Source organism: Natator depressus, chromosome 25, assembly GCF_965152275.1.
Source record: "Natator depressus isolate rNatDep1 chromosome 25, rNatDep2.hap1, whole genome shotgun sequence".
Taxonomy (NCBI): Eukaryota; Metazoa; Chordata; order Testudines; family Cheloniidae; genus Natator; species Natator depressus.
In genome coordinates, this window is record NC_134258.1 from 7,182,561 (window position 1) to 7,196,220 (window position 13,660).

The 13,660-nt window shown below is 49.8% G+C and overlaps 1 protein-coding gene across 1 annotated transcript in view; it reads left to right on the forward strand.

Moving 5' to 3' along the window:
• The first annotated feature begins 246 nt into the window (after positions 1-246).
• Positions 247-13,660, forward strand: part of ACER1 (alkaline ceramidase 1) — a 31,542-nt gene continuing 18,128 nt past the window's right edge. The window contains exon 1 of the mRNA XM_074939450.1: positions 247-339. Coding sequence (XP_074795551.1) covers positions 247-339 — 93 coding nt within the window. The remainder of the gene's footprint in view (positions 340-13,660) is intronic.

Below are 13,660 nucleotides of genomic sequence, written 5' to 3' on the forward strand. Positions count from 1 at the left end.
GGACCTGGTCTTATCTCTAGTTTAACCCAGTGGCACACCCTAGTTTTACAAGCAGTGTGACTGCCAAGGGCTTGGATGTTGGTTTTTTTGCTCAAACTGGCTGGTGTAGTGTGTGCTCGTGAATAGAGATACAGGAGGGCAGGCAGGCAGAGCAGGTTTCACCTCTTCCCTAGCGGCGTGCAGTGCACTCTTCCTCTCCGGGAACAACCTAACCAGCTTCTCTCCCTTGGCAGAGGAAGCCCCAAAATGCCGAGCATATTCACCTACCTCACCTCCGAAGTCGACTGGTGCGAAGGCAACTTTGAGCACTCTGAGGTCATCGCAGAGTACTACAACACGGTGAGTGTCAGCAGCCAGGGGGGCAAGGACTCACTGCCGTGCTGTGACTGTGAAACTCACACACATCCCTGGGGCAGCTGAAAACAGCAGCTGTGGGGCAAATGCTGTGTATAATCGAGGGAAGAGGCAAGCGGAGATGGGAGAGGCCAGGCAGGTCTGAGAAGTGGGCTTGTGCTTTGGCTGTCTCCGGGCACCCCTCTGCTTTGAATATCAGTGTTTTGAGAGAGTGGGGATGGAAAGAAGGTGCTAAACGCCTGGTAAATCATGGGATATTTATTGCTGATGAAAGTGAGGTGCTGACAGCGTCAGCTGGAGTTGGGGATCCTGGAGGTGGGTACGGTGCAGGGTTCCCACTCTGAGAGCTCTGCGAAAATCCTGCTTTTCAGTCCGGCAGTTCTTCTGCCAATTGCTGTATACACCACAGCCAGATTCATGTAATACAGAGAAAAATACATGAGGGGCTGAAACGCATCGCAAGCCAGCTTCTGAACCCCGGACTCCAGAAAGTGGAATGTTAATGCATTAACAAACCACATCCCCACCGCACTTAAGAACGCAGTCACTGCCAGGCTAGATCAGAGGAGAGGGCCCATCTAATCCAGGGTCCTCTCTCTGATAGTGGCCGGGACCAGCTTTTTCAGGGGAAGGTGCTGCAGTAGGCAGTTATGGCATAATCTGCCCTGGGAATGTTTCCTCCTACCCCCAATAGTTAGGAACTGGCTTAAACCCTGAAGCTTGTGGAGTTGTATCCCTCCCCAGGCTCTTGTTTAATAACTGTTCTAATTCTGGATGTTCCCATCATCCATGGAGATGGTTCTTCCTTTCGTGATACCTCCCAGTTTTAACAATTCCCTTAACGCAGTACTGCAGCTTCCCCCTACTAACCCACCGCCAGCGCCTGCACGGCCGAGTGGATCTTCTGTTCGATGGCGGAACCCATGCAATTCACGCAGTTCTCTATGGGTACAGCTAGGCTGCAGCTGGGAGCGAGCCTCCCAGCCCTGGCAGACAGACGGGCGCTAGCTCCGCGCAAGCTGGTGGTGGCTCAGGCTAGCCAGCTGCATCTAAACCTGTCTGATCCCCTGGGGCCCAGCTCGGGTGGCTAGCCACTGCCCATCCCACAATGTCCACACTGCGTTTTAGCCCACTAACATGAGCCAGGCTGGGAGGCACAGTGCCAGCTGCGGAGTAGACATTACCCTGAAGTCCCCCGGACAAATTCCCCCCTAGTGCAAGTGAACACATATCCTACAGATTTCATAGAATCCTAGAATGCCAGGTTGGGAAGGGACCTCAGGAGGTCATCTAGTCCAACCCCCTGCTCAAAGCAGGACCAGTCCCCAATTTTTCCCCAGATCCCTAAATGGCCCCCTCAAGGATTGAACTCACAACCCTGGGTTTAAAGAGGTATTGCACCTGCTTACACCAGAGCTGAGTTTGGTCCAGATAGACGACCCCCGTGGGATACATTACCCTGGTCTTACACAACCCTGCAAATGTCATCATCAGTGCAAGTATCCCTACATTACCACTAGCACCCACGGTCTGACTGACTAAGGCCTTCGCTGTGTTTAACTTGCACGGCAAGCGGCGGTGCGTCGCTGCTGAGTGGGCCCATATCAGACGGGGGAATAGCAAGCAAGGATGCTAACACTTTTTACACTTGGTTTACTCAAGTCAAAGACTTAGGCCAGCATTCTCAAATAGGACTAGCAGTTCTCAGTGCCCCAAAGTTACCCTACAGGGGCCTGGTATCAGAAAGCGGTGAGCAATCCACCCTCTGAAAACGAAGCTCCTTGGCGACATCTCAAACTCACAAAAACCATGAATCTTGGCCCTATGGTTTTTAGCACCTAAATAAGTTCAAAAGTAAAAATGTCACGAGACGTAGGAGCAGAGTCCCGTTTTCAAAAGAGACTTGGGCTCTTCAGGCCAGATTGTTAAAGATACCAACGCACCTAAAGATGCAGATCAGCCCCAATGGGATTCTCAAAAGGACCTAAGGCCCGGACCCTCAAAGGCATTTAGGAGGAAATCAATGGGAGTTAGATGCTGAAATACCTCTGAGACGGTGGGCGCAAGTCACTTTTGAAAAGGAGACTTAGGCATTGGAATGCTGAGCCAAGCAATGACTGTAAAAATCCGGGACTGAAGCTCTTAAATCCTATATGTGCGTCTGAAAATGTCACCTTAAGTGTCTAAATATGGGGTTAGGTGCTTAACTTTCAAACCTGGATGCCTAAAGTTCTGACCTAACCAGGTTTGTCTTATTTCATTCCCACTAGCCAGGCCTTATACACGAGCTTGTCTCTCATAGGATGGAGAACGAGATAAAAGTATTTTTATACCCAGGTGCCCAACTCGTGAGACCAAGAACGAATGTAGATTTTGTAGACAGCATGAACCTTACAGGATTTGTTTTGGTGGTTAAGTGGCTAATTGTGTCCCTTCAGTTTGAACACAGAGCAACTGCTCAGAGAGAGAGAGAGAGATTTTTCTGGTCCTTGGGGGCACCTAATCTCACTTACTCCAGTTGTACACTTATTATGCCCAGAACTTCCAATGAAATCAAGGGACAATCAGAGCCTAAATACCTTGTGGATCTGGGCCTTACTTCTTTGACTGCAGTGGAATCGCACCCCATGAAGGTAATTTTGATCCACACTCAGGCTCAGCTCCCGATTCAAGAAAGCCTCCCTTAAGTGGATGTTGAAGCATGTACTTATGTCCCATGGGATGGAAGCAGGTCCTTGGGACTGAAGCATGTTCTGAAGTGCTGTCCTGACTGGGAGTGGACTTAAGAACATCCATAAGTGATCTCCTCAATAGGGCTCTTGCCTTCAGGTGTAAGAGACTGATCCTGCAAGGTGCTGAGCACCCACAGCTATTCTATTACAGTCAGTGGGAGTTAAGAGTACTCAGCACCCCTCAGAGCAGGCCCTCAGCAAGAGAAAAATCAGCACCATCGTCCTGTGATCATCGTACAACAGCTGCGACATGCCCGGAAGGAGAACTCTAATAACAAAGGGCAGGCACACCTGCTCACTTAAAGGGGCAGTATAAAAGGGTGCTTCATAGGGTTGCCAGGCATCCGGTTTTCAAACGGGAAGGGACCCTGGTGGCTCCGATCAGCGCTGGCTCTGCTCAGCTCCCCGGAAGCGGCCAGCATGTCTGGTCCCTAGGCGCAGGGGCAATCAGGGAAGTTCCGCATGCTGCCCCGATCCCCAGCGCTGGCTCCGCAGCCCCCGACCACTTCTGGGAGCAGTGCGGAGCCAGGGCAGGCAGGGAGCCTGCCTTAGCCCTGCTGCACTGCTGACCAGGAGCCACCTGAGGTAAGCGCCGCCTGGCCAGAGCCCGCACCCCAACCCCTTGCCCCAGGTCAGAATCCCCTCCAACACCTTAACTTCCTCCCAGACCCCACAGCCCCACTGGTACCCCAACCCCCTGCCCCAGGTCAGAACCCCCTCCCGCACCCTAACTCCCTCCCAGACCCTGCACCCTGAACCCCCTACCCCAGGTCAGAATGTCCTCCTGCACCCTAACTCCCTCCCAGACCCCGCATCTCCTCCTGCACCCCAACCCCCTGCCCCAGCCCTGAGCCCCCTCCAACACCCAAACTCCCTCCTGGAAACCGCCCCCGCACTCCAAATCCCTCAGCCCCAGCCCAGAGCACCTTCATGCACCCCAAACCCCTCATCCCCGGCCCCACCCCAGAGCCCAACCCCAGCCAGAGTCTGCACCCCCTCCCGCACTCAACCCTCTGCCCCAGCCGGAAGCTCCCTCCTGCACCCTGAACCCCTCATTTATGGCCCCACCCCAGAGCCTGCACCCCCAGCTGGAGACCTCACCCCCTCCCACACCCCAACCTGCTGCCCCAGCCCAGTGAAAGTGAGTGAGGGTGGGGGAGAGCGAGAGATGGAGGGAGGGAGGCTGGAGTGAGTTGGGGTGGGGCCTTGGAGAAGGGGCGGAGCCTCAGGGAAGGCAGGGCAGGGCCAGCATGTTCACTTTTGTGCAATTAGAAAGATGGCAACCCTAGTCTTCTGTGCCAGTCAGCTCTTAACCAAGCAGCCCTTCTCCTCGCCAGCTCAGCCTTCTTTAGCTCTCTCTAATCAGCAGGCAAACCCCACCTTCCACACTCAAGGTCCCTCAGGGTCTCCTACAGGGCCCTTCGGCTGACTCTAAACAGCTTCTTCTAGCAGCATCTTTCTCTTCCTTTCCCTTTATGAGGCCCAGATGCTTTCCCTTAAACCAGGTAATTACTCGGAGGTGCACTGGACCCCCCCCCTCCCAAAAATGACCTGTCACCCTTTGGCAGGCAGAAACAATCCTCACCGCACCTTCCAGTTGCTTTCAGCAGTTTACCAGCATTAGCTTATTAGTCTTTTCCAGGTGCAGCTTTATCTAGCAACTCTCTGCCCCAGTCCCTACCAGACACGAAGGGCTGGGTTGGCACCTAGCAATGTGCACTGAGGATGGGGCCCCAGGAGCAGAGTCAGCTGCTCCCGGCTTGCTCCATGGGGGAAGTCAGCTATCCCAGCTCTTCTTGTGGCACAGCTGACTTCCTCCTCTGTGCTGGCCAGTGCGTTGGGGTTGGGGTTAGATTCAGGGCTCGATCCACTCTTCCTCTATCTGCAAGGGAGCTGACAGTAGCAGCCCCACGGTGGTGGTTCTCCCAGCTGCACTTTGACCTGTAACGGTGAATGACCCCCGCAGGGGAGAGTAGAGTAGTATCTTATACACCTAACTCCCCTGAGCAGATATGTCAGCCAGCTCACAAGTGAGCCTTAGATAAGGTGTTTGACAGCACTGGCTGGGGATCAGATGAGTCATTGATCGGCACCTTTGTCCTTCCTCTCCTCCCACCTTTCCCCCTCAGTCTGTTTATACCCCTTACTGGTAGGGCCAAGTTGTAGGCAGATCGTATCCTCTTTGAGGCAGACCCTCAGCTGGATCGAACTATGACAATTTGCATGAGAATCTGCCCCTTTTGTTTTCACTGTGAGGTGCACAATACAGCAGTGGGTGCTTTCAAATGAATAAATAATACGACGCGTTCTGTATGCATCGGCACTTTATACAAATCTTTTGGGCTTTATCTCTCATGCATGGCCTGGGGCCAGATCCTTGTCTGGATATTTATCAGTGTTGACTTCAGTGGAGCTATGCCCAATTAGTTACACCAGCTGAGGATATGGCCCTCCCTATCGGTGGCTCCAGCTGCAGCATTAAATCAGCAGAACGTTCAATGAAGGCTCCTTCTCAAAACAATCCTGGGTGGCATCTAAAAAGTTAAATTCTTACCATCCGCTGTGGTTTGCTGCTACGGAATAACTTTATGCAAGACTGTGTTGTTCCATCCCATGTCTTAGATCAGGTCCTTTTTAAAACGTTATATAAAAATTAGATACAAAAGATAAGGCTACATATAAATTAAATAGACAGTTAAATATGTAATCAATGAATTATAGTTGATGATTGCACTGTAATTCAGTAGCAGAAGTGTAATAATTCATAGTAGCTAAGTGAAAATTCTCCAGCCATTGCTGCCCTATTATTATTTATTATTAGTTATATCTTGTAGTGCCTTGGAGCCCCAACCACAGACCCATAACCCCATTGTGCTAGGCTATGTACAAACACAAAGCTAACAAGCTGCCCCAAACAGCTTGCAATCTGTACCAGACAAGAGGAACCCGGTGGATACAGACAGATGGCAGAGCGCAAGGAAATAGTGAGCTTAGACAGATATTGTTAGGGTGCTAACAATCCCTTGTATATTTCCCTTCACTTCCATCTCAACACCTTTTTGCATGTGTCCCCTTGTGCCTCCTTGGCTCTGGTTCTCATGGAGCCCATCATCCTCCTTCACGCGCCTCGTGATTCATGAAACCTAGGAGCACAAGTTTCTCCTCAGGCATTAACAGAAACGGAACCAGCAAGCTACATAAGGTACAGCGTTCGATCAATTGCATCCTATCCCCATTCCAGCAGTATCAACCCCATCTTTGCTGGAAAGACTTTAGGCTCAGAGAGATCCAGGTCTGGGCCGCACAGTTGTCCTGATACAACTAAAGTGGTGATTCACTGAAGACAAACTGCCAGTTTTCAAGCAGCTTTAATGGGCTCATAAAAAGGGAAGCTAGATGAGGAAGCAGGAAGCAGGTTTGTCATTTGACTTCATTCATTGTAATAGGACTCTAATGTCCACCTGAACAGGAGCCTAATGGGGTGTTGGAATTTACCACTCTCAGTAACTTCCCTCTCAGGCTTCCACGGGCCAGCTTGAAGGTTTTGGATCTTTTCCTGCTGATCTGGGCCCAAGTCATGTTGTTGGTTAGGGCTGGAGAGATATTGGCCAGATCCTAACTCAATGGGAGTTAGGTGCATAAATACCTATGGGAATCTGGGCCATTGAGACAATAGAGGGTCAGCAGAGAACTCCCCGTACTCAAAGAGGAAAAACCATGTAAATCTGAAAGGGAAATCACTCAGAGTGGTATATTCCAACACCGCTGTGGTGCAGCTCTCCTTAGGTGAATGGGCTCCTTAGTACAAACGGTTACACCATCAGCATCTAGGAGGAACTTCAAGGATTCTCCCTGACACTGTCAAGCCCTGTGTAGCCTGTCTCCTCTGAGCCTTGGATAATATTCTCCCCTTGTCCCACCAACACACTACCAGTGACAACTAGGATCTAACTTGGTAACTCTATATCCAAGTCATATATAGAGAGGGAAGTTGGAGTATTTTATGTTTTTATCCTTCTAGCAGCTTGCAACGTTACATTACTTTATTTATTAAAATCCAGAACTTGAACACACAAGAACAAAAAACAGAGAGAGAGAAAGCAAACTGCTCCTCAGACAGAGAGGCAGAAGTCACCCCACCTTGTTCTAGGCTGACTCTTTGCAGACAGATTGCTGAAATCTAGACTGCACACCTCTTTACAGAGCCCTCTGGCCTGCAAGCAGGACCAGGAAACCCTGAGAATGTAAAGTGGTAGCATATAATTTTAACACAGTTTTCAATACATCACAGTAACTAGCTTGGGTACTTCCAGGACTTGTCCCACTGGGGAAAAGCAAAACTCCTAATTTTCCCTAGGGCTAGTTTGCTTTGTCCTTTGTTCAGGTTTGGGTTTGATTCTCCATTACCCTGCACCTGGTGCTGCCATTTTCACCAGGACAAAATGAATGTAAACTTGCCACCAGATCGGAGTGGTAGCACCTTATACCCACTTTGCAATGGAAACAACCGCGCAAAAAGAAAAGGAGTCCTTGTGGCACCTTAGAGACTAACAAATTTATTTGAGCATTAAGCTTTCATGAGCTACAGCTCAGCATCCGATGAAGTGAGCTGTAGCTCACAAAAGCTTATGACCAAATAAATTTGTTAGTCTCTAAGGTGCCACAAGGACTCCTCATTGTTTTTGCTGATACTGACTGACAGGGCTACAACTCTGAAACCAGTCTGCTTTGTCTTTCCTATTAAGCTTTCCTCCTGCGACTGGCTTTCTTCCATTGTGGTTTGTTGCTAGTCATTCATTTTCTTTAGAATTTTAGTGGTACTTGCTGTGATCAGCCCCTTAGCTGCAGGCAGGCAATGATTATTTCAGTTACACCAGCTGTCAATTATTCTTCTGTCTGAGAAATATCCTAGACCAACGCAGGTGCAATGGTAACTTTTAGATAGCTACAGCTACTATCCTAAATCCATCTCTAGTCTCTGCTTTGCAAACACATCTATGGAAATAGTGTTCCTAACTAGTCTAATGTTGGCCTCCTAGCCAGACACAAAATAAGCCCAAGCCCAGAACGGCCCGCAATCATGATTAAAACTGAACCCAATGGGTACAGTTTTCTCAGGACCCATTTTTGCTTCCTTATCTCATCTTACATTATTTCTATGATTTGTGTGAAGTCACACAGTCAGTCTTTGACAAAGCCAGGAATAGAAGAATCCAAGGTCTCTGTTCTCCCAAGTCTGAGCTCAGATTACATCATCACATATTATTAATAATTATTAATGAAAATCAATCATTAATGGTCAATTATCATTCTAATTGCAGTACAAGTACATAGCAGTAAATCAATATTTCCAAGACAACAGGACAGCTGTAAACTCACATAGGCCGGTAACATAAGAACGGCCAGACCAAAGGTCCATCTAGCCCAGTATGGCCAATGCCAGGTGCCCCAGAGGGAATGAACAAAACAGGGAATCACCAAGTGATCCATCCCCTGTCACCCATTCCCAGCTTCTGGCAAATATAAATAAGTGGGAATTAGATACAGATAAATGTATAAATGGAGAAACTCAATAAATCAATTAGAAGTTTGTGACCGACCAGCCCCTCTGGTATCCGCCTGTATTTAGGGCCTAATCCTGAACCCACTGAAGCCAACGAAAGATTTTCAATTGATTTCAACGGGTGCAAGACTGGGCCCAAACATTGTGGGAAACTCAGGGTAAGGAATTTGGGCCAGATCTTTAAGGGGATTCAGGCACCTAAATCTGAAAATAGGCACCTAGTGGGATTTTCAAAAGGCGCACCACTCCCGTGGCTCCTTGTACAGCACCATGCACATTGTTAAGGCTTAGAGTTTGATTCCGCCAAGCACTTAAGCCAATTGTTCCATCAAGTGGGTTTACTCCCCTGCATCTCTAAGAGAAAAGGGTATGGAAAGGTTACGCAGCCAGATGCATTATCAGAGGAATCTCCACCCGGCTGATGGTGGAGAAGAGAAACCTGTTTTGCTTTTCATGCTTGAAACTGAACTGATCTGGATCAAACTTTTTTGGTTGTTTGTTTTAAATTGCCTCCAGGCTCAAACCCAGCATGGAAAATTTCAGCACAAAAAAGGAAATTGTTTGGGAAGTTATTAGCAGCTAGAAAGAGGGGTTAGAATTGAAGTTGGAATTCAGGCTTAACTAGATAGCATAATGCCTCTCACACTGGCTATTATACCCAGTGCTTTAACCAGCTGGCCCGGCAGTTGTCTGCCAACAAACGGCTGCGGCAGATAACCCATGACCAGGATACACTGTGCTGAGGGCTACATTCTGCTCCCAGCCCCACTGGGGCTTCTCCAGCAGCAGCAGCTACACGAGCGTGCTGGGCCGCTGGTCAGGGCACTGTCAGGATCGCACAGGTAGAACCAACAGCAGTGGAGTGTGTCCACACTAGTCAGCTTCCTCCAGATGAGCTTCTCCCCCGCACGCGGGATCCTAATCCACCACTGCAGTCCCATTGCACTCTGGGTAGCTGTTTTATTGGTCGATAGCATGGTCTAGTGGGTACAGCATTGGCCTGGGAATCAAGAAACATGGGCTCTATTCCTGGCTCTGCCACAGACTTTATGCAAATCACTTCCCCTTCTGCCTCATGTCCATCTAGGTCAGGGGTCTCAAACTCAAATGACCACAAGGGCCACATGAGGACGAGTACATTGGCCTGAGGGCTGCACCACTGACCACCCCCGCCTCCCCGGCTGCCCTGGCCCCACCCTCACTCCACCCCTTCAGTGAGGCCCTGCCCCGCCTCTTCCCACCCCTTCCCTGCCCCCATTCCAACCCCTTCCCTGAAATCCCCACCCCCCAACTCCGCGCCCTCCCTGCCCCCAGGGGGTGCAGGAGGGGTGCAGGGTGCGGCAGGGGGCTCAGGGCAGGGGGTTGGGGTGCAGGAGGGGTGTGGGGCACAGCAGGGGGCTGGGGTGCAGGAGGGGTGTGGGGTGTGGCAGGGGGCTCAGGGCAGGGGGTTGGGATGCAGGAGGGGTGTGGGGTGTGTGGCAGGGGGCTGGGGTGCAGGAGGGGTGTGGGGTGTGGCAGGGGGCTCAGGGCAGGGGGTTGGGGTGCAGGAGGGGTGTGGGGTGTGGCAGGGGGCTCAGGGCAGGGGGTTGGGGTGCAGGAGGGGTGCAGCAGGGTGCTCAGGGCAGGGGGTTCGGCTGCAGGAGGGGTTCGGGGGTGCCACAGGGAGCTGGCGGGCGGCAGAAAATAACCCCGCGGGCTGCATGCAGCCCACGTGCCGTGTGTTTGAGACCCCTGATCTAGGTTGCAAACTGTTTGGGGCAGAGACTGTCTCATGAGGTGTCCGTGCAGTTCCCAGCACAATGGGGCCCTGATCTCCGTTGGAGCCTCTCGCTGCTATTGTGTTTTTATTAATAATGATCCCACAGTTCTATGAAGCAGCAGCTTGTGGGACACTTCAAAAAGCCTTCTGCGATTCCAAGTGGACTGTGTCAAACTTCCCTCACTTCTTGGGAACGACCGCCGTTTCTGTGGCATTTTCTCAAAATATAGGCACGGCTGAGTGGCCCAGTCATCTTTGTCTCTCAGTGGAGGCATTATCTAATGAAGCCATCTGGTGACATCTGAATTAGCATAAGTGTCTGCTCAGTACATGCTAAATCTGGTCGGCTTGGTTCTCTGATTCTAAGTCTATGCTGCAGGCTGGCGCTGCATTTTCCAGCTCAGGTGGCCACACACATGCTAACTTTGACCGAGTCAGGACGCTTGAAATAGCCGTGTAGCTGCAACAGCACAGGCTAGCTACCTAAGTACTTACCTCGGATCGTAGCCACCCTGACAACAGTCCCATCTAACTCATGCTGCCACCCGGGTCGCCGCAAATACAGCGCTATTTTTAGCACGCTGCATTGATCAGAGCTAGTGCGTGTACATCTACCTGGGCTGGGAATTACACCTCCAGCTCCAGTGTAGCCATGCCCTCTGATCATGGCTTCTTGTTGCTAATGCAGAGGATCCCATGGATGGGGAGTGGATGGGTGTCAGGCAGAACCCTCAAGCTAGTCCCTCAGCCTACCCTTCATCAGCTTCCTTCATCGGTATTTGCTTCTACTGTTAGTAGCTCAAGCCTTGAAGGCCCTAGGGTGTCAGGTAAATCTAGGTCCTGGAACTTGTGAGCAATAATCATTGATTATGCTCACATAATCATTCTCAGCCACTCAGGTACAGCATGGTGAGAAAGTCTCTTTGCCTTCTGGACAAGACCGGTTCTCTACCAATCACAGACGTCGTGGTTTGTTCTCCACCCCCAGCTGGCCAAATCCTGTTCCCCGTTATAGAGCTGGGTGAAATATTTTCAGCAAATAGTAAATTTGCAGAAAAGTGCATGGGGGTGGGGGGGGTGTCTAATTTGGGTTGAATTTGGCAAAGAGTTTCAGCTGAAAAAAAAAATGAGAAAAAATTTGGGGGGAAATGTCAAAACAATGTTTCATTTTGACAGTTTCCAAATGAACAGTTTGGGCACTTGGTTTCCCATCAACATTTTAAACACTGCAGTCGACCCAAATGAAATTCTTTTTTTCATTTCGTGACTCCAGGAAACCTGAAAACAATCAGTTCTGGTTCCAAGTGAACTCAATCCCGCCCCCGGTTTGGCCACTGAACCGAAAAATCAATTATTCCCTCCACACTCTCAGTTCCACCCGTGTTAATCCAGAGACGAAATGCAGAGCAAGTGAAGATCAGGTTTTTCAGCATCACCCAAGAGAGTTAGATGCTCAACTTTCCACTGGCTTTCAGTGAGAGTCGGGCACCTCCCTCTCTATGGTGCTTTTGAAAATCCCATCCAGCTTGATTAACCCTTGCTGCACTGGTCAGCTGGAAACACGTCAATGTTTTACTTTTCCATGTGGGCCATTGCTCGTTTAGCTTCAGGGATATTATACAATCATGAATGGGAGGGGAGGTGTGCCCAGGAGACTGTCTCGCTATTAAAAGGTGGCCTAAAAGTCGAAGAATGCCTGTGCCTGAAGGAAAATTCTTTGGGATCACTGATAATGTCCCTTGAACCTGTTTCTTGAGCTTTTGCCATTTTGCTCTTGCAATGCAAGACAGATTCAGAGTCGGATTATGATATGATACAGTGTCTGAAACGGGCCCAGGCTGATACTACTGGGTGGGTGTGCCTGGCAGTGGGACAAAGGTGTGATTGGTATGTACAGTCCCGCTGCCCTGGTGACGGTTAAAGCATGAGATGGATTCCAAAGGAGTGGCTTGGAGATACCATCTGCTGAACGACCGGTTTCAGTCTGACTAGAATCTAGGGCAAAGAACAGCCTGGTAGTTCTTGCTGCCTCTTCTGGTATTTTCCCTAGAGGGAGATCCCCTTTCTGTGACCTAAGCCATGTACAGTGCAGGCAGCTTCTTTGGAAAAATCTTCCACACCTGCACCTCTAGCCTGATCTGCAGCATGCCCCGTTACACCAGTCCAGGGCCACCTCGCACCGCCCTGCTATTGCTCAGTCCTCCCTGGAAGCATCTCTACTATCCCAGTCCAGGTTTGCTCCTAAACCGAGAATCTTGCCAAATGATGTGACCTGGACAAATGGGGACCTATAACTCTGACTCACTCTCCTCAAGAGCTAAACCTGTATGTGAACCCAAGAGATGGAAAGCTAATGAACTGACTCACTCTTAGAGGTGAATTCCTGTTGCCATCCCTTTAGCAGCTTGGAGGAGGTCAGTTGCTACTTTCTAATTTTCCAAGGGTTCACGGCTGAGGGGTATGGGCTGACATTATGGCCAACAATATTATAGTGCCTCAGCATCTAGCTGCCAAGCTTAACTGCCCTGATTTCAGCTAGTCTGATATTTCTTGATTCTCATTTGCACAGTTCCCAGCCTAGCATCCTCCTGTACACTATACCTTTCCACTAATCTCGGCTCTTGCTGTGCTGCACAGACTGTATTTTTTGGGAAATCGTGCTGAGATCAGATATTAAGGACACTGTCGCAATGCACGATGAGGCAATCTGCGTGGGCAACCTTAAACATCTATGTTTCCGGTCTGCTGACTGTTTGATTGAGCAACCAGCGTTAATTCCTTCCGCTAACTCCTGTAATCTGCACTCTGCCATCCTTTCTGTGCATACTTTCTCTCCACTTGTCCTTTGTAATCCCTGTTTGTTCTCCAGGAGCCTCTTTTACCTGGTTTTCAGGAATGTTTTTACAGCCTGTTTGTGATTTTTACATCTTTGGTATGTTTTCTCTGCCTTTCTTGAACAGTTTGTCACTGATCTCATCAGTGGGACTAGTATTTCCTCTTGCGTCTGTTGTGTCACAACCTGAAGATATGAAGGGTAAGGCTGCGCCGATTCTAGTTTTGGTTAATTGCCCAGTCCAGGGTGCAAATGCTGCAGGAATTAGTGCTAAATGAGAACAACAGGCAGATCTCCTTGGCCTGAAAATTCCTGTAAATAAAAGCATCAACTGGTTTCATGAAAGACTTGATGCAATTCAAGATTAATCCGTAGAAGTTAAAGGAGAGCGTCAACATTTGCATCCCAAGTATGCTAGC